The 26,115-nt window shown below is 47.2% G+C and overlaps 2 protein-coding genes across 3 annotated transcripts; one reads left to right on the top strand and one right to left on the bottom strand.

Annotated features, from left to right (window-relative positions):
- The first annotated feature begins 1,141 nt into the window (after window positions 1-1,141).
- Window positions 1,142-6,269, top strand: CDKN3 (cyclin dependent kinase inhibitor 3). Its single transcript, XM_054286695.1, has 7 exons — window positions 1,142-1,335; window positions 2,057-2,112; window positions 2,734-2,778; window positions 3,567-3,789; window positions 4,853-4,884; window positions 5,397-5,500; window positions 6,183-6,269. Exons 1-7 carry the CDS (start codon window positions 1,142-1,144, stop codon window positions 6,267-6,269), a joined length of 741 nt encoding a protein of 246 aa, XP_054142670.1.
- Window positions 6,270-8,472: 2,203 nt separating this feature from the next.
- CNIH1 (cornichon family AMPA receptor auxiliary protein 1) lies at window positions 8,473-16,282 on the bottom strand. Of its 2 annotated transcripts, XM_054286744.1 has the most exons (6): window positions 16,164-16,282; window positions 14,918-14,986; window positions 14,605-14,652; window positions 11,436-11,548; window positions 10,886-11,029; window positions 8,473-10,095 (listed from the first exon to the last, which is right to left on the bottom strand). In XM_054286744.1, exons 1-6 carry the CDS (start codon window positions 16,242-16,244, stop codon window positions 10,068-10,070), a joined length of 483 nt encoding a protein of 160 aa, XP_054142719.1. In that variant the 5' UTR covers window positions 16,245-16,282; the 3' UTR covers window positions 8,473-10,067. The 2 variants fall into 2 exon arrangements, with proteins under 2 accessions (XP_054142719.1, XP_054142720.1); XM_054286745.1 differs by lacking the exon at window positions 14,605-14,652 and having other exon boundaries at window positions 8,476-10,095.
- Window positions 16,283-26,115: the final 9,833 nt, after the last annotated feature.

Here is a 26,115-nt window from a genome sequence, read left to right as displayed (position 1 = left end):
TCCTTTAGAGTGTAGCTCTATGTGTGTCCAAACACAGGCTGTAGAAATGCCTTAAAACAATTTTAATAAATAAAATCCCACAGTGGTAATTTATGCATTTCTTCTTTTTGATTAATGGCCAGAATTACTCACAGAATAAATCAGAAATTCTGCAAAAAAAGATCTACTAGAATTCTGTAAGCACAGGCAACAGCCCAGCTCTTAATAAGAGGGAGCCAAAAGTATTTTTCCTCCCAGGAGTGATCCTTCATGCTAGTTGTGTTCAGATAAAAACTCCATGCAAGAATCTCAAAAAACTATTTTTACAGCACAATTGAAAGGACTACCATGACAAGAATATTTGACTTCAAGTTCATGGCTTAAAAGAGCGGAAATGGCTCATTTTTTACCATTGGAAAGGTCTATGGTCTCTGCACATGGAACTGACCACCCAAAACCCCCACAAGGCACCCGCTCAAGACCATCCCTGCTCTTGCATATTCTGTGAGTGAAGGCTCACATCCATCTCCATGTTTCATCATGGAATGTTTTGGGTTGAAAGGGAATTTAAAGCCCATCCAGTTCCACCCTCTGCCATCAGCGGGCACCTTCCACTAGACCAGGCTGCTCCAAGCCGATCTTACAACATTGCCAGGCATGGGGCAGACAGATTCTCTGGGGAACCGGTGTCAAGGCCTCAGCACCCTCACAAGAAGTTTTCCTGCTAATATCCCCTTTAACCCTGCCATATATCGTTGTGAATTCATTCCCCCTTGCCCTATCACTGTCAAGAATCACAGGGACTACCAGGAATAGGATAATTAGGAACACACCCCCAAGAGGGATTTAAAATGGAATTAGGGGCGGGGGATCCGCCACGCCCCTCCCTCGAGCCCTCACCGAGTCCTCACGGAGCCCCGCCCCCGGCGCTCGAGACCGCCCCTCCCGCCTCTCCGCTTCACCCAATCAGCGCAGAGATCACCGCACTATTTGCATATTAAACCCCGCCCTCCTTGCTGTTCACCAATCAGCCTGCTCCTCTCATGAACCCGGGGGAACGCCCTGCTGGACTTTCCACGCACCCGCTGAGCCGCAGCTTCTCATTGGGCAATGGGCCGGTGGGCGGGGCCAGTTTGAACGGGCGGCGGCGGGGAGCGGCGCCATGGTGAAACCGCTGAGGGATCGGGACCGGGATCGGGATCGGGATCCGGATCCCGATCCCGGTACCGCCGAGGGTCCCGGCCCCACGATGAGCCCCCCGCTCTCCCCGCAGCCCGCTGCGGCGCCAGCCGACGGCTTCGCCTCCTCAGACGATGAGGCCGCCGAGGAGGACCCGAGCCCGCTCCACATCTCCTGGTGAGGCGGCACCCGCGGGGTCCTTTCTCTGGGGAAATTGTATTAAATCTCTATCCTGAGAAACAGGAGGGTTTCCTGAGAAACAAGAGGGGTTTCTCTCCGCAAGGAAAACCCGAGCCGGGCTCCGTGACCTTCCAGGCTGGAGGGGCCCTCCCTGGGGAAGTGTCAGCGGATGGGGTTGGGGTTGGGGTTGGAAGGGGCCGCTGGGGCTGGTCCAGCCGCCCTGCCCAGGGGCTCACCCACAGCAGAGCCAAGGATCACACCCAGGTGGGTCTGAAATGTTTCCATTTAAAACTCCACAACTTCCCTGGCAGCCTGTTCCAGGCCTCCATTCCCTTTACTGACAGGGCAGAGATGCCCTGGCACAGGTTATCCAGAGAAGCTGTGGCTGCCCCATCACTGGAAGTGTTCCAGGCCAGCTTGGACAGGGCTTGGAGCAACCCGGGATGGTGGAAATTGTCCCTGCCCGTGGCAGCAGATTGGAACAAGATGATCCTTAAGGTCCCCTCTAACCCAAAACTTTTGTCACCCTCAAAGTAACATTTTTCCTCATCCTCACTTCCCATGTTTCATTTTGTTCCTGTCCTCATTGTCCCACCAGACACTGGTGAAAAGTTCTGGCCCCACCCTCTTGACACCGCCTCTAAACTTATTTATACATTTAAATAATTGAAACCTTCCCTTCTGATTTTTATTTATTTTACTTTTTATTTTCTGATAGGCTGTCTTTGTCTCCTCTCTACTCTTCAGAGTTCCTGGGATTATGTTCCCTTCCAGGTAAGAAGCATTCACTGAAATTTGCAGGCATGTTTGAGAGATGAAGAGGGGTAATACCTTGTACCCCAAATTTGTGTTGTGGGTGACTCCTTTTGTAATCTACCCCTGGAATAGGTTTGGAAAAGCCAAAGCTAATCTAGAGAATATCTTAATGCAAGACCATGTTTTTTAAGTCAAAAAAGTAAACATATAAATTTTGTCTGCATTTTTAATTACCAGAACTGCTGCCATGGTGAATCTCCACTCAACTCTTAAGTGATCTTTATTCAGCCCTTTTATTTGTTGGATGATTTTTTGTGTTTTGTGGGGGGATTTTATGCTGTATCCTGATTTAAAATATCCAAAACTTTTCATCTGGAAAACACAAAGCACCTTAAAACCTTGGGCAGATTTCTTTGGTTAATCCTATTGAATTACAGTATTAAGCAGATAATGGTGTTTAAACTGCCTTCTGCACCAGGGATCTACCTGCAAAAACAAGAACTGTGTTTTATTCAGGCTGTGGCTTCGTTCCTTGCTTTGATTTTGGGGGGAGGCTGCCTGTGCTCTGTTCTGCTGCAGCAGCCATCCCATAAATGTCACTTACCTGCAGTGGTAATTGTTGTTCATAACTTGTTTCAGGTTGCAGGTTCAAGGATATCAGAAGAAATCTTCAGAAAGATATAGGTGAGTGGTTTTTGTGCCAAGGGCAATTCCATGAATATTCCATGACTATGGATTAAAGAGTCAGGATATTTCCAGGCAGGAGCTGCACAGTACCCATGAGGCAACTTCAGAGCAGCTGGGATCAAGATGAATTACAAACCTGTAGTCTTCCTTTTTCCCAGAGAAAAGTGAAATTGGGATAGAAAGGATGGAATTATGTAAAGATTTGTGCTGAGTATTCAGCTGTGAGCACTAAAGAGCAGAGACCAATAATGAATCCTCTCAGTGTTTGGGTAAGTCAAGCTTAGGAAGGAGCTCCTGGTTGTGAGGGTGGGCAGGGCCTGGCACAGAGCAGCTGTGGCTGCCCCTGGATCCCTGAGTGCCCAAGGCCAGATTGGACAGGGCTTGGAGCAGCCTGGGACAGTGGAAGGTGTCCCTGCCATGGCAGGGGTGGAATGAGATGGGCTTTGAGGTCCTTTCCAACCCAAACCATCCTGGGATTCTGTGACTTTAACTGGAGATGGGACAGAAGAATCCTTAGGTGGATAACAGGCTGTCCTGAGTGCTGCTGTGTTCTCCAGTGAGATTCTCTCAGGATTCCCTCTGAAATGAGAAATTCCTCTCCTGGATTACCTGAAGGGAAAAGTGGGGGAGGCTCAGTGGAAGAAAAAGTGCTCCAACCAAAATTGCTCACTCCTGCTGTCTTAGCCCCAAAGATGAAACAAGGGATCAGGACCAAGGTCCTTATCTGCTTATCCTTAAGCTTGATTGGCTTTTGTTTATCTGCAAGTGTCTTAATCCATTGGCAGGAGAACTAAAGAGCTGTGGGATCCAGGATGTTTTTGTCCTTTGTACCAGAGGAGAGCTCTCAAAATACCGAGTCCCAAACCTGATTGACACCTACCAGCAGCACGGGATGTGTGTGCACCACCACCCCATTCCCGATGGGAATGCTCCCGACATTGCCACCTGCTGCAAGATCCTGGAAGAGCTCAGAGCCTGCCTGGAAAATAAGCAGAAAACAATGATACAGTAGGTTCTGCCTCCCCAACACCCCACATTCCTGTGAAGGATGCCAGCTTCTCTCCAGGTGTATGAGCAGGGGAAATAGGATGGTGTGAAAAGGCACTTGCACTCTTTAGGGTTAGTTCATGCTGTGAAGTCTGCTTGTTCCTCCTCTCTCCTATTTGGAGGGAATTCTTCCTTTCAGAAGATCAGAATGTCCCATTTCAAGATTAGAATGTCCCATTTCCCCTTGCTCTGTCCAGCAAGAGTTTTAAAGTGTGTTTTGAGTGGCACCACAGGGCTCCTTGCCCCCAGCCTACCTGGATATCAGGGGTACAGAATGAGTTGGGAGCTGAAACACTCCCTTGTCACAGGCTGTGACTGCCCATCCCTGGAAGTGTTCCAGGCCAGGGATGGGGTTTGGAACAACCTGATCCAGTGCAAGGTGTCCCTGCCCATGGCAGGGGGTGGAATGAAGTGACTCTAAGGTCCCTTCCAACCCAAACCACTCTGTGAGTCTATAACATTTCTCTGGACTATTTATCAGGGACTCAGTGGCTTCCAGCAGTGCAAAATTCACTCCTGATTTCCATGAATGGGTTTAAAGGAGTTTATTTAGCTGAGCTCAGAAGAGAGGAGAAGAGCTTTCCAAATTCCATGTTCCCTGAATGATCCCACTGACAGCTTCTTGTACAGACATCCACTGAGTCCTTGGCCTTCCTGCTGTTCTCACAACTGTCCTCAAACCCTTAATCTTGAGTAGGATTTAAAGAAATTTGAAATTGTCCATCCTCCTACTGTTTCCTGTCCTCCTGTGCCTTTGGACTATTAGCAGGAATGAAGGGGAACTTTAAATTTGAAGTTCCATGGAAAGACACAGGAGGTCTGGAGAATAAATAGGATATATCCCTGTAGGTATAAAAATAGAATATAGAAAATATGTTGAAATTCTTGTTCTGACTTTTTTTGTACCACTGCTCCTCTTGACTGTATTAAGGCAAGAACTGTGTACATTATTTATGTGCTGGGGGTCCCTGGGTGCTGCAGTTTGTTACAGCTCATTCCAACCAGATGTTTTCTTTTCTCCCAGCTGTTATGGTGGCCTTGGACGCTCATGTCTTGGTAAGTATTTGTCTCCATCCCACAAACCCACAGAGCCAAATTCTGCTGGGAGTTCCTCTGTGGATGCAATCCAAGCTACCACTACCAGGAGCAGCCTGGTGAATAGAAAGGACATGAAGCAATTTCTCTGCATCTGATTGATCCCAGTGTTGCCCCTTAAAGCCTTCAGGAGTGTTAGTTACTGTGTGTTCCCAGAAGGAAGGGGTGGGGACATGGCCAGAAGACACAAAGGGGAATTAACTGGGTGTACTGGCACTCATTCCTGAAAAGCCTAGGAATGCATCCAGATGCTGCTGGGAAGGCAGTGGGAGGGTTTTCACCTATTTCTAAAGCCCATAGGCTTAGGCAGGAGCAGGAGGGAGATGGGCCAGTGCCCAGAGATAGGATTCTGCAAGAGATCCAAGAGCCCTGGGACCTGGATAGGTTTGCCAGGGTTTTCATGGGACAAACCTGTGGCTGTGTGCAGTCAGAGGTGCTCAGCAGCACTCAGGTGTCAACACTTTCCCTTGCAGTGGCTGCCTGTCTCCTGCTGCAGCTTTCAGACACCCTGGCACCTCAGCAGGTGATAGAGAGCCTCAGGAACCTGAGAGGATCAGGGGCCATACAGACCATCAAGGTAATGGGGCTGCAGCAGGTAACACACGGGTCCAAACACCAGTGAGAGCTCAGGCAGGCCCCTCCTTCACCTCCCAGAGATATCTCTGCCTTAACAGCTGCTCTCTGGGGTTTGAGCTGTTTCCTGCTTCCAAGAAACAGCTTCTCCCAATAGGAAAAGGCCTCAAGTTGTGCCAGAAAAGGTTTAAGTTGGATAATAGGAAAAATTTCTTCACTGAAAGGTTGTCCAGCCCTGGCACAGCTGCCCATGGCAGGGGTGGCATCCCCATCCCTGGAGGGATTTAAAAGCCATGTGGGGATGTGGGGTAGTGGTGGCGTTAAGAGTGCTGGGGGAATGGTTGGACTCAAAGACCTTAGAGAGATTTTTCCAACCTAAATGATTCCATGATTCCAAATAATGCAGCTTTGAATTCTGACAACTCTCACCTTTGAGGACCATGTTTTGCATTGCCTTGGGGTAGTGCATCACCTGTGGCCATGATGGGGAACCACAGGATCCAAGTCAAGTCCATGGAATCTGTGTCTGACAGTGAAAAGTCCCAGAGGATGTGGAGTAAGCACACGAAGAACAAATGGACCAGAGGGTGCAGTTTTCATCCAGGGGTATCAAAGAGCTTTTTAGCACAGGTGTGCCTGTTGCTGAAGCACAGAGCACTCAGTGCAGCCTGGTTGTGCATTTGCAGCAGTACAATTTCCTCCATGACTTCCGGGAGCAGCTGGCTGCACACCTGGCCACAAAGGAGCCGCTGCTCAGGGCGGCGTCACGGTAGCTGATCCTGCCATGGGTGCCTGTGTGGAAAACTCCTGGACAAGACACTTCTCACCTTTCCTCAGTGCTACTGCCTGTGTGACACAGCTGCTGCCTTCTAATGTGTAAAGTATTGGGATGGGGAGGAAATCCTAGAGAACATGTGGCATCTTCCCCTCTTTGGTGATTTTAATACTCACTGCCTGAAAAATACATGTACAAGTGTGTTTGTGTCCATTGCTCTTCTGCTGGGAGGATGGAGCTGGATAGAAATTCTGTCTCTGGAGCTGTTTAAAACACCCTCACACCATCAGCTCTGCTGTAAAGCAAAGTCAAGCTGGAGCTCTCACCCTTCTGAGCTCGTAACAACTCGTTCTAAAATGTCACAGGTTCTGCTCGATGTGTTGAGGGCTATTTGGGAAGGAGTCTCCTCCTTCCAAGAGCGGGAGGTGTTGCAGCACAAATCTGTGACAAAGCCAGCAGGGGGTTGTAGGTGACTGTGGCAGGGAGACTCTGCTGCAGCTGCGTGGGTGAGCTGGCACAGCCCTTCTGCCTGCTGCCAGCACTGGGAGTAAACAAACAATCCTGGGGGCTGGCAGGAACTCACAGGAACAGCCCTCTAGCAGTCTCTCCTGTTTCACCATATCCATTCATAAAAGCACAATGAAACAGCTCCTGGCTTTTGCTAAAGTTCAGGACCATCTCAAGTTAAAAGTTAGGATGAGATTCCACACAGCACCAGGGGGCTGGAGTTGAATAAGTCCCTGTTTTGTGAACTTAAGGATTTATCTTTTTACATTTGGACTTTGAGCACAAAGGTGATTTCTGCAGATTAATTAGTGTTTACTGCCATTCCCTTCCCCACTCTTATGGCAAACAGGAACTTTTCCAGTTTCCACAGCATAGAATAATTTACAGCAAATACCCTGCCCCAAATGTGCTTCAGTACTTAATCCTTGCATCTAATGGTTTTCAGATATTAAATATTTATCACATGACTCAGCAGGAAACTTGCTAAAGGTGGGAGAAATGTTCTTTATCTTCTCCATAACATTCTGCCTCCTAGAATTCCAAAACCAATGATCAGGTCCGCATTTTGAATGCCAAAGGCCTGGTACTCCAGCAAGGCATCACACAAGGGCTACTCCAACACTCCTGGGACACAAAGCTGGTGTTGTTGGACATGGATGGTGTTATCCACAGCCCTGGGCAGCTGGGAACACTCCTCTGCACCCCACACACCCAGTTCAAGCTGCTCAGGACAGTGCAAACAGTTGGGTAAATACTGCTGGGCCCTTGGAGCAGCTGTCACTTGGGCTCAGTCAGGCCTGCATTGTTTATTCCAGTGTGGAATTTGGCTCAAACCAACCCAAATGCCAAGGGAACAAGAGATTTGCTTAGAAGGTTGAGGAGAGCCAGGGGCTTTAAGTAGCCAGTCTTGTTTCCATAATGGATTAATAAATATACAAATACAAGATTTAATGAGCTTTGCTTCCACAGGCTGAAGTCACCTCTTACATCTTTGGAAGAGTCAAGCAGCAGAGAAATGAAAATGATCTAATAGGAACAATATTTACAAGTTTCCAAAAAAGCCTTTCAAAAATTCTTCCATGAAAAACTAAAAATTATGGTTGCACAAGGAAAAAAATAATCATGGAATGCTGAAGCTTGAGCAGTAGGGGCATAGGAAATGCTCAATAAATGCAGGGAAATGTGAGAATAATTTCATGTATAAAGCAATAAACTGTCAGGACTGTTCTTACTCAGGAAAGAGAATCTGAAGTTATCACAGCCTGAATACATTTAAAAAAAACCTAGAAACTCCCACTCTCCATTCCCTAGGAACCCAAACTTTGTGTGATAATAGCCTAGAAAAGGGGAAGGCTGTGGAGGAGAAAGGACAGTCCCAAAGCTGTGGAGGGACTTCCAACCAGAGAGCAAACAGACTTAGCCCCTGTGACAGGTGACTTGAGTAAAGTCTGTTCATTCACACCCAAATAAGGGGGAAAAGGGGACATTTTCACCACATCCTAAAAAATAAGAGTGTAGGGTCACTAAGTGAAGTTGGCAGAACTGTTAAATGTATGGTTTTCACACAGAAATTCTATTGCAGACCTCACTGTCAGCACTGCCCAGAGCAGCTGTGGCTGCTCCATCCCTGGAATTGTCCAAGGCCAGGCTGGACAGGGCTGGGGGCAGCCTGGGACAGAGGAAGGTGTCCCTGCCATGTCCCTCATGGAATGAGATGGGATTTAATGTAATGTCCCTTCCAACACAAACTGCTCTGGGATTCTGTGATCTTCCAGACCAGGCTACAAAAGTGCTCTAAAAGCAGCTGCACTGATGGCACAAAAGCCATTCAGAGCTTTGTAAAATGCCAAAGCCCACTCAGGACATCTGGAACACACAAATTTGCAAATTTCTCACTCTTCAGGCAGATACTCAACACCTGCCCTGTTTCAGATTCCTTTCCTCAGCCACTGGCACTGCCCAGCACACCAGTGTTGGAATATCTGGATTTCTGGTGGAACCCAGTGCAGCCATTCATTCATTTTTACTGCCCCTAATACCCAAGAGACCCAAAGTGAACAAATACACAGTTTATGCAAAAAAAAAAGTTTTACTAGAATGGGGAAACTCTGCATTGTTCTCCAGCACAGATAAATGGAAAAGATTCCTAATTAATACTTGTAAATTAGGCAGCTGTTCACAGTCACAATTTACAATGCAATATTTATCTGAAACATCTTCCTCTGCCTCATCTGCTATTTAACTTCAAGAAAAAAAGCAGGAAATCAGAGCTCCCCTTTTCCAGAGGAAATTCAATTCTGTGTTCTATTTTTAAAGGGAATGCAATAATCCACTGTAAAACAACTGATGAACACAGTGAGGATCTGTTGAATTTATAAACAAAACAAAAGGCACCACATAAAAAGAAATGTTGCTGAATTTTGAGATTTGTTTTTTATTATCATTTATTGCACTAAGGAACAGCGGGGCAGTTTCACAATCTCACCTTCTGCTTTGAAAAAGTCTGTAGTATTTACTACTCCTAAACCCAAGAGTGTTTTCATCATTGGACCTGATAAACATTGGAGGTTTGTCCATTTGTAAATCAGCACAGACATTAAAAAAAACATTTAAATTCATTCCTTCAGGGACAATTCAGCTTCTCCTACCACAATGGCACAGGCTCGAGATTAAAGCAGGGTTAATGTCTGGAGAAGATACAGAAGGCTCTGGACCTATGGATGCACATACAGGGCAAGATTAACCAGATAATAAAAAAAAAAAATAAACCAGAATAGAACTATTTTTGCTTTTGTGTCCATGAATTAATATCCTAAGACCAACATCACCTATGGGCAAAACACAGAGCATTCCAGTTGTTGCCAAGCACTTGGAGCCAGGGCTGGTTTAGAGTCAAGAGTGGGATGCACAAGTCCAAGTGAGCCCCTACAAAGCCCATCCTACAGCAAACCCCTAGAGCACTAAGGCTAGTAGTAACCAACACCTACTCAAAGGTTATGGCTGTTCCTTATGGAGTGCAAAGTCAAAACTTTTCAAACCCCAGGCATCTTTGTATTAATTTACACATAATTCATCAATTTCAGCGTCCCAGTAAAATATAAGAAAACAGTCTTTCCACAAGTATAAAATGTGGAAATATTTTAAAAATAGGGGAGTCATTGTTTTCTAACTCAATTGTGAACGTCAGGTTCCGGATTTAATCTTGGTCAGAGGTTCTTGTTGTAAAGAATCCATGTTTTTTGTGGCTTTTGCATGCACTTAACTGGAACAAAGCTTGCTGAATGTCTTCTTAAGAGCTCACCAGAACATAAATCATGCTGCAGAAGAAAAAAAAAATATTAAGATGCATCATTTTGATTAGTGTTACACATTTAATTCTAACAGGGTCTATTATAAGGAACAAATCCATGTGAGATACGTGGATTGTGACTGAAGATCTGACAAAATGACTCTTCTACTTTTCACTTCAACAAAATCACATTTACATCAAATACTTTCCTCTGAAAAAAAAGTTTCAGCTTCTTAATTAAATACCCTGGGATTTACTGTATTATGGTTAACAGAAGAAAAGTTTGGAGCTTTTTAGTCTACAGTTATGGAACAGAGATTCAAAATATTAATTCTGACCAAATTGGATTGTGTTTTAGAGCAGAATCAGGGGTGAATGTGGATTCTTTAGCAGGAAAGCTGGCACTGTAGATGACCACACAGATTCCCAGCATGTTTTGAGTTGGAAGGACTTTATAGATCCTCTCACTCCAACCCCTGCAATGGGCTGGGAGACCTTTGGCTATCACAGGGTGCTCCAAGTCCCCTCCAACCCTGCCTGGAGCACTTCCAGGGATCCAGGGGCAGCCACAGCTTCTCTGGGCACCCTGTGCCAGGGCCTCACCACCCTGACAGCCAGGAATTCCTTCCCAATATCCCATCTATTCCTGCCCTCTGGCACTGGGAGCCATTCCCACATGTCCTATCACCACACACCCTGTTCCAAAGTCCCTGTGCAGCTCTCACAGGCTCCCTTCCAGCACGAGAAGGATCGTATTCCTATGGACAGTATTTCTCTCTGCACTGAGCCAAAGCTTCAGACTGAAGAAGAAAACTTACCCATATAGGTAGTAAAAAAAAGATAGAAGGTAGAATGCTAATTTGCACCATCCTTCTTTCTGGCAATAGGCTAAAATATCTGCATTCATGATGGTCGTGGGATCGTAGAGCCCCGGGCCGCTCATCACGGGTCTGCTCATGTACCTGCAACGAGGCACAGGCAGGTGTGGGGTGACAGCCACAGGGAACTGGGTCCTGCCCCCACCCACCAGGGAATGCCACAGCTGAGACACCAGTAACACCCTGTACAGAGAAGCAATTCAATTCTCATGTCGTAAGGAATGGCAGAGGAAATTGGAATTGCTATTTCAACTGGCATTCCACACTGGGAATTGTCTCAGTGCACCTTTAACACACACACACAACTCAGTTCCCACACAGCACAAGAGAATAAAACCCACCCAAGAAAGCCAGGTGATGGCTCTCATTGTACAGCCATGACCTGAACTTCCCCAGAAAGCATCTGGGTTTTCCCAAGACACAGAACACTGGACAGAAGACAGGAGAATGAGTAACAATTCACTGAGCATAACACACTCGCCAAAATTACCTCCAAATATGATAAGCCAACAAGGGCATATTGAGACCCAGTGTGAGCCACTCTGCTGCACAGAGAAACATGACACAGAAGAATGCATGGATGAGGTACTCTGGAAGTACAAGCTGGAAAAGAAAAAGGTGAGTTAGAAGTTTTGGTTGCACAGAGCAAAACATGGCATTTCAGCTACTTTGGAGGCACACAATTGCTTAAAAATATTCTTTAAAACCAACACTAACAAGAACAAGACTGTGGAACGTGAAAGCAGCAGCCAGCACTATGTGCCTTGCTGTTTTCACATGCTATTCATGAACCAAGGAGAAAAATTTATCAGGTTTAATGGTCAGATCAATATTTTTTTATTGCTTCTATCAAATTAACAGATTCCACGCTTTATGGGTGACACTCAGAAGAGGTCACTGAGATATTTCTGCTCATGCAACAGAGAAATATCAGTAGGAAACATGCTCTCCAGAATGGTTTATAGGCAAAAAGATAAGTTTGTGTTTTCCTTGTTTTACAGATCCAGAACTTTCCAAAGTTGAATTATTTCCAAAATGTGACACCCCAGGCAGAGCTTTACCCAACCAGGTCTGCACAGAGGAGCTGCTCTGCACAGCCAGTTCTCCCTCACAGTTCCCACTGTGCATGCTTTACAGCATCATGCTTCCAGCAGAAGCCCACAGAGCTCAGAACCAGGTACCATGGAGCCACAGGAAGCACGGAATGCTGCAGAGATTAGTGTTGTTAATAGGAACAACATGGAGGGGTACAGAGAGTAAACACATGCAGAGAGCTGCGGAACCTCACACCCAACACAGGAGTTCATTTTGTACAAGTCACCTCAAGGTGTTGCTATTCACTGCTTTATTACCAGGTTCAGAAGGAATCATACAAATCAAACTGGTTTGGGTTGGGACATCAAAGTCCATCCAGTTCTGCACTTTCCACTGTCCCAGGCTGCTCCAAGCCCTGTCCAACCTGGCCTTGGGCACTGCCAGGGATCCAGGGGCAGCCACAGCTGCTCTGGGCACCCTGTGCCAGGGCCTCAGCACTCTCATTATGAAGAATTCCTTCCCAAATTCCATCCATCCCTGCCCTCTGGCACTGGGAGCCATTCCCTGTGTCCTGTCCCTCCATCCCTTGTCCCCAGTCCCTCTCCAGCTCTCCTGGAGCCCCTTCAGGCCCTGCCAGGGGCTCTGAGCTCTCCCTGGAGCCTTCTCCTCTCCAGGTGAGCACCCCCAGCTCTCCCAGCCTGGCTCCAGCCCTTGCAGCAGCTCTGTAAAGCTTTTGCCTTCTCTACTCAGCCCTGTAAGACTCCTCATGGAAAACACCCCATTTTCACCCAAAGGTTTCAATTGTCTGTGTGTGTGTGCCTGTACACACACAACACACTCTGCCCTCTTTTTGTGCAGTGTGATTAACATTGCATGGGATGATAACATCAAAGTTTCAGTGGTTTCCAATTTTTTTCTTCTTTTAAAACCCCAGAATATCTTCCTAGAAACCTAAAAGCTACCAACAAACACACTCACCACCTACTTTGCTGACATTCTAGTTCTCTAAATGAAGACTATCAAAGTAAACTTGCATCAACACCACCAAAATTCAGCTGTTGGACACAAAATGTTTCAAGTAAATATTTTCATCCAGATCCTTCTTTGCATACTTACCATTTACACATGGAATTATTTATAGCAGAATAACCACCCTGTCCAACACACGATGCATTTGGCAGCCTGCTCAGACAGATTCACCAGGCCTGAAAAATCTGTATTTATTTACCTACATATCTCAAAATATGTTTTTCTTTTCTCTTGTTTGTTATACCCTGCTCCCACACCAGGATCTCTGCCTCTTTCTTATCTCTCCCACTTGATCCTCCCTGCCTGTCCTAAAGAAAAATGAATTACATCAGATCCTGCCATATTTATCACAGAAGTGAGGGAGGATGGATCTGGTTGCTGAGAAAAGACACGACTCTAACAGGAGCAGGGAAGAGAAGGAACCAGCAGTGCACTCAGGAGTTACTATTTCAGGCTAATCTCTCCACTGAGGTGCATCAATTCCTACCCAGACCTTTGGTTCTTTCTACAGGAAAACAACACCCAGCATCATGTACCCCTGAACTTCACTTTTGGGGACTAGCCTGCTGCCACAGGAACAGCAAATATGAGATTATTTCAGACTGTCAGTAGCAAAGCTGCCATGTAAAGGACACTCCATGCACGTGGGGCAGCAGAAGGTTAATGTCCAGTTAAACATGCACATTTTTACACTACAAAGGTTGCGGTAAGGTCAAAATGCATCGATGTAATGAGAGTTGGCCTCTCCCACACTGCAGCAGAGATGACTGGAACAGACCAAGCAAGGGAAACTGTTAGATGCACAGCTCTCCTACAGCAAACCTCCTCTCCTCCTCCCCTCCTCACTGAAATATTCACTTTCATTCGTGTGCTGTACATAGAACACACTCTCTGCCCCCTCCTCCACCCCCAATTACAGCAAATTTATTTTTTGGTGTGTATTTTACTTAAAACACACTAAAGCTACAGGTCAGGCCACGCTGCTGTGCTGCCCCTGCATCCTCCCTCAGCCTGGGCACACACAAAGGAAAAGCCATAAAATGCTGCAGGATCAAGCTCTGTGCTCTTTAAGAAGCCTCCCTGATGCTGCTGGCCTGTCAGAGATGCAGGCAGTTTGCCTCAAATTCCTTTCCTAAGCCAAGGAGTGTCCGAGTTGCATCCCAGAGAGGACACTGGGACACAGCCCTGATCCTGGAACACAGAACAGAGAAGTGAGGAGAGCACCTATCACCTCCCACTCACCCAAATCCTCAAAAAAAGATCAGAACTGACTTGGTCAATGCTTAAAAAAACCCCAAGTATTCTCCTCTAATCTGAATTCAGTAAATCTCACTTGAAAAACACAATTTATTTCTGCCTGAAGTTATTTTCTGACACCTAACAGGCATGTAACAGTTTTCCCCAAGTTGCTGGGTAAGCAAGCAGAATTGGTTTGGCACAAAATATGGAAATCCATGAGGTTGTTAGAAACCCCAACGAACAAATAACGAGCAGATGAACAGGCAGACTAAACAAAACAGCTAAAAAGTATTACAGATGTTCCTAACAAAATGAAAGGGAAGTTCAAAAACATGAAACTGAAAAGCAGTACACACCTTTAATGCAATTTTGACTCTTTTAATCTTTTTGACCTTTTCAACTGTCTTTGTGCCGAAAATGTGGAAAGCAGATTGAAAGAATGTTAGTATGACAGCTGACAAGATCACCATCAGATTAATAACAGTCAGAATATTCAACTTGAAACTAAAGAATCACACAAAGAATTTCCCTACAACTTCTAACAACAGCGAGGGCTTCTCAACCCAGATGCAATTCTATTGCCCAGGCTGATTGCATCAAGATAACACCAAAAATAAGCATTTTACACATATTTACTTAGCAAAACAAAATGTCTGGTGTGCTACTTACAGGATTGAGTGTATTACATTGGTCTATGGGGTTCTTGTAATCAGTCTTCAGTTCATCAAATGCTATAATCTAGAAGAAAAAAAAGAAAGAGTTTTGATTCCCCCGGAGCAATTTTGTATTTTATCCATTAAAAGTAGGATTTTGGCACAGAGCTGCTACCTTTGTTCTCAGTAACATTTCACCTAAGTTCTGCCTACATCAACTCACAGGTAAGACAGATGTGGAACAGGTTTTACAAATAGGAAAGCAGTTGTTTCATCAGATATTCAAAAGCATCTGACTAACCCCCAACTTTTTATCTTCCCACCTGCAATGAATTTCCTACGCCCCCTTATCAGTTTTCAGCCCCACTTGCTGTGCAGACCCCAGCCTCACCCAGGACTCTCTTGGCGACCAACAGGAATCTGGCATGGGATTCCTTAATCCACAAAAAGAGCAAGTTTAAAAGCCAGCAGATATTTTTCCTCATTATCATATTAAATGCTGAGCCCACATACACCCCAGAATCACAGAACTGTTAGGACTGGAAGGGACCTCTGGAGACCATCCAGTCCAACTTCCCTGCCAAAGCAGGATCACATACAGAAGGTTATACCTCCAAAAGATGTATCCATTAAAAAAAAAAGAAAAGAAAAAAAAAAGTACACCAGTCTTTTTCTTGACATAAAAATAAAGACAAAGATGCAGCATGAAGTACAAAAGGCAGTTTTACACCTTAAATATCCTACTAAGCATCACATCCTTCCTCAGAGCAGCTCATCTCAGGCAGGGTCCTGTTGGCTGCTCTCCCAGTGACTGCCTCGAGGAGCAAATCAGAGAATCATGGAATGGTTTCGGCTGGAAAGGACCTGAAAGATCCAATTCCAAACCCTGCTATGGCAGGGACACCTTCCACCATTCCAAGCTGCTCCCAGCCCCATCCAGCCTGGCCTTGGACACTTCCAGGGATCCAGGGGCAGCCACAGCTTCTCTGGGCACCCTGTGCCAGGGTTTCACCACCCTCACAGAGAATTCCTTCCCAATATCCCATCCATCCCTGCCTTCTGTCAGCGGGAAGCCACTGCCCCTTGTCCAGCCACTCATGCCCGCACAAAAACCCATTTTATCCGCAGGGAGGCCGATTCCCGCTCCTAGGGCGGTTCCGGATGCGGTTCCCCCGCTCCCTCGGCGGCTGTCCGGGGACGCTGTGGGGGCTCTCCGGGGCCGTTCCCCGGGCAGTCCCCCCCTCCACGGTGCCCGTACTCACATGCCAGATGGCGAAGAAGATGAGGGCGGCCGTGAGCAGCAGCGCCAACATATAGCAGAAGGCGGCGAACGTGAAGGCCATGGCGGCGGGGCCGCGCGGGGGCTGCCGGGCGCCTCAGCAGCCGCCGCGCAGCCGCCATGGCCGCGCCCACAGCGCCCCCTGCCGGCCCCGCCCGCCGCCGCCATTTCGTGAGGGGGGGCGTGAGGGGATGGAAGAAAAATGCGGAGTTTTCACCTTAAAGTGTGGGCGGAGGGAGTGCGATCGCGCTTTGCGGAGCGCGGTGTGAGAGAGGGTTGGCGTAGAATCATGGAGTCACAGAATCTAGTTTAGAAAAACCTACAAGATCATAGACTCCAATGACTCTTGTTACTGTCAACACACCAGAGCACTGAGTGTCATTTCCAGTCATTCCTTGAACACCTCAAGGTGTGAGAAAAGGGATGGGGACTCCAGACCTCTTTGGGCAGCCTTTTCCCAATGACTGACCACCGTCTCCATGGACAATTTTTCCATAATATCCAGTCCAAACCTCCCCTGGAGCTTTCTGAGGCCATTTCTCCTTGTCCTGTCCCTATTCCTTGGAAGCAGAGCCCGACTCCCCTGGCTGTGCCCTCCTGTCAGGAGCTGTGCAGAGCCACAAGGGCACCCCTGAGTCTCCTTTGCTCCAGGCTGAGCCCCTGCCCAGCTCCTTCAGGGATTCTGCAGCCCCTTCCCAGCTCCCTCAGCCTCTCCTGGTGCTCCAGACCCTTCCCTAGCTCCATTTCCTTCCCTGGGCACTCTCCAGCCCCTCAATGTCCATCCCAAACTGAGGAGCTCAGAGCTGGGCACAGCACATGGTGGCCTCAGCAGTGCCCAGCACAGGGGACAGTCCCTGCCCTGGTCCTGCTGCCACAGGCCAAGGGCCACCGACCTCTTGCCCACCTGGCCAAACCTGGGCTCGTGTCTAGCTACTGTCAAACAGCACCTCTAGGTCCTTTCCTACTTTCCAGACCCTCTGCCCCAGCCTGGAACGCTCCATGGGGTTGTTGTGACTCAAGTGCAGGACCTGACTCTTGGTCTTACTCAACCTTGGACTCTTGGTCTCAGTCCACTGATCCAGCCTGTCAAGGTCATTCTCCAGGGCCTTCCTGCCTTCCAGCAGATCCATACTCCCACACAATTTGGCATTGTCTGCAAATTTGCTAATGGTGGACTCAATCCCCTCAGCCAGATCATCAATAAAGACATTAAACACAACTGGGCCCTACACTGATCCCTGGGGGCACCAGCAGTGTGCAGCATCATTCCCCACTACTGTTTGGGCCCAGCCATCCAGACAGTTCTTAACCCAGCCTAGGGTAAACCTGTGCAACCCATGGACTGACAGCTTTTCCAGGAGTTTGTGTTGAAAGGGAACTTAAAAACCATCAATTTTCAACCCAGTGTCATGGGCAGGTACACCTTCCACTAGACCAGTCCAACCCGGCCTTGAACACTTCAGGGATGGGACAGCCACAGCTTTTCTGTGCAAGTCATGCCAGGGCCTCACCACCCTCACAAGGAAGAATTTTTTTCCTAATGCCTCATCTAAATCTTCCTTCTTTGAGTTTACATCCATTCCCCTGTGTCCTATCCCTACCTGATCATGTAAAATTCCCTGCTCAGCACACACTACATCTGGAGAAAAGGGAGATGGCAAATGAAGGAAGAAATGCTGAAGAAGGCTGTGCTGTGAGAGCCCTGGGGAAGGGAGGGCTGCTCATACAATCCCAAATCAATACAAATTGGAGCCTGTCCAACAGAAACAGCAAGATGAGAAAACAGTTTGAGGAGAAGATCGCCCCACTCTCCTTTCCAAAGGTCATGTAAAAGTTGTTTCAGTTTAAGCAGCGACACCTTGCAGTAAAGGCAAGCTGGGGTGACATTGCTGCAATCATTTCCTCTGGAGCAGAGTGAGGGATGATTTCCATAAAACCAACAGCTGCCAAACTAAATAATATTTTCCGGTGTTATCTGCTGGAAAGCTTTACACACAATTAATGGAGTGTCACAATGAGAGATGAGCAGAAACTTTATTTCCTTCACCAAAATACAGGAAAAGCTGTAGCAAATGAGCTGTCTTTAGGAAATCAGCTGTTGCAAAGATAAAGTTGATGTTTCAATACAAAATCACTCATCTCATCCACAAACTACTCCCAGTAAAAGTGCTGTGGCATCATTAAGACACATGAAACTTCGATGTGAAACCCAGAAAACAGATTATAAAATAAATTTTAGTGAAGATGAGCCCTGAACAACCTTTTCTAGTGGAAGGTGTCCCTACATGTGGCAGGGGGTTGGAACAAGATGGGGTTTGAGGACTCCCAACCCAAACCAGTCTGTGATTCTGTGACTCTGAGATTAATAAGAAGGTGAGAGAGTGGGGGGTGGGTGCTCAGAGCTGCTCTGAGCCATTCCCAGCTCTGTCCCAGGAGCCATCCCATTGCCTTGCAAGGACAGGCAAGACCACTGGGCAGTGAGAACATCAGGAAGGGCTGAGCCTGTTGTGGTTTCCTTGCAGCTCAGGGTGACAGGATGGGTTAGGAAGAGGGGCCCTGGCAGTGCATCACAGCCACCTTCCAACCATTCCTCATCCCTCACTCCCGAGGAGCCAGAAACAACAATTTCTGCAGTCCCTCTGCAATAACAGATTTCCTCATATAATTTGATGCTTCTTTAGCCTTATTTATTTGCAAATTGTTTATTTCTTATTTGGAATACCCTTGAGCTGCACAGGCACATTTATTCCCACAGACATTGGACTGACTGTGCTGGAAACTCCCTGGTGCAGGCTTTTCCAAAGCCACCCAAAGGCAGTTTGCCTCACAAGAGCTGTGGGAGGTAGAGAAACAGGATGTGTGCAGAGATGCTGTCATACCTTGGGGCTGGGGAATGCAGGTTTCCCACTGCAGTTTGATCCATTCAAGGTAGATACTTCAGTATTTGATGATTTCTTGTACATGAAAATGTTGTGCAACAGGGATGTGCAGTCTCAGAAGTAAAAAGGTGTGTCAGCCACATACTTGCATTTGCAATTAATCCTGGTTCTGCCTGGAGGAATGCAGTGTTTTATTCCCTCGGGTGCTGGCATACCATGCAACTGCAATTATCCTGTCAGGAAAAGAGGAAGGCAGCTGTAATCTTGCACAACAAAGATTTCTGCACTGAAGGATTTCTTTATCATAGGTTTTATTTTTTTTAAAGATAACACAAAAGGAAATTAAAAGTAAATTCTGTAGAAAATGGTCTAATCAATTCTCATTTCACATCCATTTGGTATCTCAAATCAAACAATGACTGAGTATCTTCTCTGATTAAACTTTGAAAACAATGCCAGGAAGCCACAGAGGAGCTCTGGAGATGGCCCACAGCTCTTAATGCACTTTCCCGTTAGTCTGGACACACTGACTTTAATCCTGATTGGAATCCCCGGGGAAAATGTCAGTGTCTGTTCCCTTCATCTTAAATCCCTCTCGAGTACTTGTCCTTATTGGAAAACAGCCGTATAATCGGTCATAATTCAGTGTGTAACAGGCTGTTCATGAGGAAGATTTTGGCAGAGAACTGTGAGGAAAGATTATGGAGCAATTTCTCTGAATTATGCACAGGTTAACCACATCCTTCTACATTAAAAATTGTCATTTCAGTTATAGATATCAAGTAGAAATCTAATACTATTGAACTTGGTAATAAAAATCCCACTGAGTTTAATAGATTTGACTTACTGGGTTTTCAGGAGAGGAAAAACTGAGTATATATCTACAATTTAAGGGGCTCATAAAAAGAAGAGGGAGGGACTTTTTATACCGGCATGGAGTGACAGGACAAGGAGGAACAGGTTCCAATTGTTAGAGGGCAGGGTTGGATGGGATATTGGGAAGAAATTCTTCCCTGTGAGGGTGGTGAAGCCCTGGCACAGAGAAGCTGTGGCTGCCCCTGGATCCCTGGAAGTGTTCCAGGCCAGGCTGGACAGGGCTTGGAACAGCCTGGGATGGTGGAAGGTGTTGGAATGATGGTGGAAGGGGATGGAATGAGGTGAGCTTTAAGGTCCCTCCCAACCCAAACCATCCTGTGATTCTGTGAATTTAGCGGAGACTCTCTGAGTATCTCTAACAGAGTCCAGCCAAGGTCACCTTCCTGCACCCCTGTAAATCCACATCAGGAGCAGCCAGAGCACAGAACTCCTCACCCACTTTCCCCCTTTATCCACTAACAGACATCGGTTCAGTCTGTCATCAGCAGGGTAAACAGATCCCTGCACTTGCAAATGCCCCAACTCCCCTTCCTCACTGGCAAACACCCTTTCCTATTGCACTAATTAACTCACCTCCAGAATGCCTGCTTGGGCTCTCCCATTCAGTAGTGCTCACATAAACAAATTAACATGATAAATTCCATTGCACATGAAAGCCAGTCTCAAGAGAAACAACCACATTTAAAACCCAATTTCAGACACGGGTGCTGCCAGGCATCTCACCAGGACTCATTACAGAATCCACCCGTGGCCTCAATCCCTCCAACATTCATGGTCAGATGGCAACAGTTTCCATTTAATAGGCTAAATACTGAACACTCAACCTGTCCTCATAAATAACAGGGCTTGTTTTTCTCATGCTGGGTAGAGCTCCTGTTAATGGCTTTCCACACAATTCTGAGCATGATAACAGTGTGTGGACAGGAAAAGAGAACAAGAGTTGTATTAAAATAAAATAAATTATAATGCATTTCAGGATTTGGCTGCTCATCAACAACAGAGGGGATTTTCCAAAACATTCTGCATTAGCCTAGCTGTAGCAGTGGTGGCTCCAAAATGTCACCCTTAGTCCTTAGCTCTTAGAATCCCAGAAGGGCTTGGGTTGGAAGGAACCTTAAAATCATCCAGTTCCACCCCTGCCATTGGCAGGGACACCTCCACTAGACCAGGGTGCTCCAAGTCCCATCCAGCCTGGCCTGGGACACTTCCAGGGATTAACATCCAAAAGGAGGCGAGATACACACAACTTCAGCTTTGTATCAGAAAAAATAAGCTGTGGAGGGCTCTGACTTTGGTCTTCCTGTTCTCCCACACACATCCCTTGTGCCCCTGAGTATGGCACCTTCAGGCCTAATGTGTATTTATACACTTAAATCACACTAAATAGGATTTCAAAAGCCTCCATCCACATCGAAATTCCTTCACAAATCTTGCTTTTGATCTCTCCAGCTACATCCGCATTATCAAATCAGCTCAAAGCTGTACCAGTGCTAGAAATCCACCCCACTGGTTGTTCTGGATATTTAAAGTCCAGCTCTGCCCTGGCTGTGGCTCCCACCAGTAACCTCAGGCACGGGAGCTGGGTGGAGTGGCTGACTCACACTCCACATCCACAGCCCCAGTGCATGAGGGCACACAGCCAGTGCCTCCAAGGTTTTAGGACTAAACCACAGGAATGAGGCAGCAGCAGTAAAGATGCAAAAGTTCTCTGTAGATGAGAACAGCTTTGTTCACCTCCCAGACAGGGAACTGGCTTGCATTAAACTGTACTTACAGACCTTGGAATGGGGCCATCCAAGGGAAGAAGGGCTCCTGAGTGGATGCTTCTATTTTTCTGTTCTCCCAGTAATACAGCAACACGATTTGTTTTGTACTCCTGAAGCAAACAATTGCACATTCACAGTTGGAGGTAGGGTATAAATGTTGTCTCTGGCTGATCCCTTGATCCTGTCGTCCTCGCTGAATTAATCACACTCGCAGATCAATCCAGGATTTGTTGCTGGCAGAGCAGATGGCCAGGCAGTCTGCAGTTGTGAGCAAGGCAGGCACGTTCTCATTCCAATTATCCAGCAGCATTTTCCAACAGTGGGTATTTAAAATTAGACATTATTTTGAACAAATGTTAGATCTCTCTTGTTCCTTCTTCAGCTCCATAGGGACAGTGACCCCGATTTCTGCTCTGCTTCCATGCTTTAAGATTCAGCAAAAGTACAGGATGGCTGGTGCCCCTTTCCCTTTCAACTGAATGTTTTCTGCCCCATTTTCTTCTGCTGTCTTCCCATTTTCCACAGAAATGAGGTGACAACACCAGCTGCTGTTTAGCACAGGGATTTCAAGGGTGCATTGTATTAATTGCTGAGCCAAGGGCTCCAGGAGAGGGAAGAGAAGCTGCATTCATGGGGCTCATGGCATGGAACAGCAGGAACGGGGGTGACAGTGTGTGCCTTTCAAACAGCCTGGACAGGACTTCCCTGTCACAGGAGTAAATCTGCCGTGAAAGACAGACAGACGTGCTGTTCTCGCAGTGTTTACGTCTGTTCTGCATTCAGAGCCCCTCTGGATGATAATTGCTGCTGTCTCCCCCCTGTCCCCTGCTGAGGAGCTGTGAGAGCTGTCAGGGGAGTTTCAGCCCAGCTCCATCAGTTCTGCAGGAGACACCTCACGTTGCTCCAGAGGTGAACAGGGTTAACCCAGAGCATGTCTGCAGTCCCTGAAGGAATGAAACATGACAGGACAGTCCAGAGGAGACGATCCCCCCATGCTGGGGACAATAGGCCACTCTGATTAACCACAACTATGCAAAGGCATCGACATCATCCCCTTGGCTCCATGGCCGGGAGGTTACCCAGAGCACAGCGAGGCTGCACAGGGTGCTGCACACACACACTGCATCAGACAGCCTCTTATCCACACAGGATCACAGCATCCAACAGCACCAAAGAACAGCACACATGGAGAAAAGACCTAGGAGGGGAACAGTGCCCGAGTTTACACTGATGTGAACTTAGAATTATGGAATCTCAGAATAGTTTGAGTTGGAAGGGACCTTAAAGATCATCTGGTTCCAATCCCCCTGCCCTAGGCAGGAACACCTTCCACTATCCCAGGTTGCTCCAAGCCCTGTCCAACCGGGCCTTAAACACTTCCAGGGATGGGACATCCACAGCTTCTCTGGATAATCTGTGCCACTGCCTCACCACCCTCACAGACAAGAAGTTCTTCAGATATTCAATCTAAACCTACTCATTCAGTTTGAAGGCATTCCCCTGGTACTCCAGGCTGTTGTAAATATTCTCTCTCCATCTTTCTTGTAGGCTCCTTTCAGGTGCTGGAAGCCTCCTCTTCACCAGGCTGAACAATCCCAATTCTCTCAGTCTTTCCTCACAGCAGAGATGCTCTGTTCCCCTGATCAGCTTGGTGGCTTCCTGAGAGTCACTCCAACAGGTTGATGACATGCCAGCACTGTCCTAACCACCTAAGGAGGATACTCACTTTAGTGTTTCACCTTTTGCTGCTTCCCACAAAATGAAAATAGAAAACTTGAGGTATGCAATTGCTTAGCCTTATGTTCAACCTTTCAATATAGAAACCAGATACAAATGTGTATTAATTTGAAAAGTTAAAAGCTAAAGCCAGGGGTCCTTGTACTTCAGAACTGTATTTATTAAAACAATGCTGGAATTGACATTTCCAATGCCTTGAACACAGCACAAACCAAGCCAGTGCAGCCCAGAGAGGGGATGCCAATTCCCCAGAGGCTGATCCCAGACACATACTTTGAGAACTACAAATCCTTTTCCCTGCTGTGCTGTAGAAGCCTACATGCCTGCATGTCTGGCAGTTCAGGGCTGCTCTTCAAGAACTCCAGGGCTGCCTCTCAGATCCCAGAAAAACTCTCTCTTCCCCAGCAGTTATCATTTAAACTGTGTTCCCAGACCAGCCTCAAGGCCAGCTCAGCACTCAGGAACAATTCCCTGGGCTCAGTTTCCTTCTGAAAGAGGTGGGAACAAATGATATCATCTCCACAGCTCTGCCTTTGCTGGCAGAGAAGCAGTTACCTACCCTAAGGGAAGCCCTGCAGAGGATGGAACCAAACTGGAGTTACACACATAGGAGCCAAATCCAACACCTCCAGCATTTATAAGTCCCTCTGTGCAGGCTTTCCCACAGGAAGCTGAGCTTAATTTCTTTGGACCTTCTAGTACATCACCACAACTGCAGCTGACACAACTGTGCCAACCAACAAGTGCAGGGGATGACCCACCTGCCACACCTTCAGTTTTGTTCCACGGGGTGAGGCCCACCTTAAATCCTCAGCCCCGCCATCCAAGAGTGCAGCTGAACAAATTCCAGCCACTCTTACACCCAGAGTGCCTCCTGTCCTTCCCACAGCCCCAGCAGCCCTCCCTCTCAGGGCTGCTCCATGTCAGTTCAGCCTCTCAGTGGCACTGCCAGAACCTCACTGCCTGTGCTTGGCTTCCCACCCTCACCTGCACCTGAACAGGAAACTGCAGGAACTTCACTGTGAGGAGCCTGGGAGAGCCAGCTTGTGTTCCAGTCAATGAACAGCAGGCACAGGCACACTCACACACTGTCACACACAGACAGCAACTGCCCCAGCTTCCATCCCTGAGAGCTGGCTGGGACAGGGCCTGGAGCAGCCTGGGATGGTGGAAGGTATCCCTGCCCATGGCAGGGGTGGAACTGGGTGGGATTTAAGGTCCCTTCCAACCCAAACCATCCTGGGATTCTTCTTCCAGCTCCTCCAGAACAAATTACATTTCTCCTCTTCTCCACATTATTCCCAGACACCCTACCAAGCCACAGATCTCCTTAGCAAACTCCCAGCCCTGGGCAAGCTTCTCCACAGCCCTGCAAGGGAAAGCACCCCTGTGGGATGCTCAGGTACCCTGCAGGCTGGTCCTGCCCTGCAGAGCTTTCCCATTTTGATCCCTACTTTCCCTTGGCTTTGACTTTAATCACCACTCCAGTGACCTTTTCACCAGAACTATGAGAAGTCACTGACCTTTCCTGAATGGAGGCAGCTGCCCTTCACTTCATATCCCTGATCTCCTGGCAATTCCCTTTACTCTGCTGTTGGTTTATGGCTGTGATGTGGCAGTACCAATGAACTATTGCCCATTTCCTAGTGAAGCACACTCACTGACGAGCAGAGAGTGCCACAGGACCCCACAGGTGACCTTCTCCTCCCATAGGAAAGCTATTTATTATTTTTTTTCCTCTCCTTTTCTGGAAAACCATTCTTCTCCCTTAGCAGCTTTTTCTTCCCCGAGCTTTTGGCAACAGATTTTGCCTTTCAGTGCCCGAGATGCCATCAGGAGCCAGATGTGCTGAAGCAGCTGTGCATTTTCTCCTTCACAGAGCTCTCTCACCTGGGAGCAAAGGGGTTTATTTCTGTCATGTCTAATCAGTGGCCTATTAATGCTGTTCCTTGGTGTTCACAGAAACAATCTATGGCAGGTACTGAAGCTGAATTCCCTGGGTTATACTTGGCAGTTTTTTCAACAATAGAGGAATCAAAGTCTCAAAGATCACAACAGGATGAAACAGCAAGAATGCAGAAAATGAGGGCTTAAATCAAATTAATGCAGTGGTCTCTTGGGCAGGAAAGAGATGAGCCAATGACTGTGGGAAGGTTAAAAAAACCAAGTTCCTCTGTCTCCTTCAAGCTCTGGTTTCCTGGACAGCTCTGTTCAGGGGGCACCTGCACTCTGCATTGTATTGCACAGCTGCAGGTTCTGCCAGGAGCCTTGTGGGAGAGGTGGAGCAGGGAAGTTTCTGTGACATTCCAGGCTGACACTGAGCCCCACGCTGCCTTGCACCTCATCTGCAGGCAGTGGGAGGTCTGTGACACAAAGGTGCAAAGCAGCAGAGCACAGCAGTTCCCTGCAGGATTCCAACAGCTCCTCTCCTCCCCATCACAGCAGATGGAAATGGAATTATTTTAGGTACAACAGCAAATGAGGGAGCAGTTGAGACTGAAGACACCTGAAAGTCCAACACAAACTCCAGGAAGCTGAGAAAAGGAGGAAGGTCATACCAAGCATCACCTGTCACACAGGGACCATTTTGCAATTAAAACAGACCAACACAACCTCTTAATGAAACATTTTATTTAAACCAATACAAGCACCATGCTTAGCAAAAAAAGAGATTTGG

This window comes from Melozone crissalis, unplaced genomic scaffold (genome assembly GCF_028551555.1).
Source record: "Melozone crissalis strain CALT ecotype California unplaced genomic scaffold, PUWL_Pcris_2 ptg000056l_1, whole genome shotgun sequence".
Lineage (NCBI taxonomy): Eukaryota > Metazoa > Chordata > Aves > Passeriformes > Passerellidae > Melozone > Melozone crissalis.
This window is presented reverse-complemented; position numbering and strand designations above follow the sequence as displayed.

Bases quoted from the DNA above. Each gene is read 5' to 3' on its own strand.
- CDKN3 (XM_054286695.1), top strand. From the start codon at position 1,142: ATGGTGAAACCGCTGAGGGATCGGGACCGGGATCGGGATCGGGATCCG. The intron at 2,113-2,733 runs GTAAGAAGCATT...AACTTGTTTCAG, and splicing joins GGGATTATGTTCCCTTCCAG to GTTGCAGGTTCAAGGATATC. The intron at 4,885-5,396 runs GTAAGTATTTGT...TTTCCCTTGCAG, and splicing joins CCTTGGACGCTCATGTCTTG to TGGCTGCCTGTCTCCTGCTG.
- CNIH1 (XM_054286744.1), bottom strand. From the start codon at position 16,244: ATGGCCTTCACGTTCGCCGCCTTCTGCTATATGTTGGCGCTGCTGCTC. The intron at 14,987-16,163 runs GTGAGTACGGGC...TTTTTCTTCTAG, and splicing joins TCTTCTTCGCCATCTGGCAT to ATTATAGCATTTGATGAACT. The intron at 11,549-14,604 runs GTGTGTACTGCT...TTTCTTTTCCAG, and splicing joins GAGTCAAAATTGCATTAAAG to CTTGTACTTCCAGAGTACCT.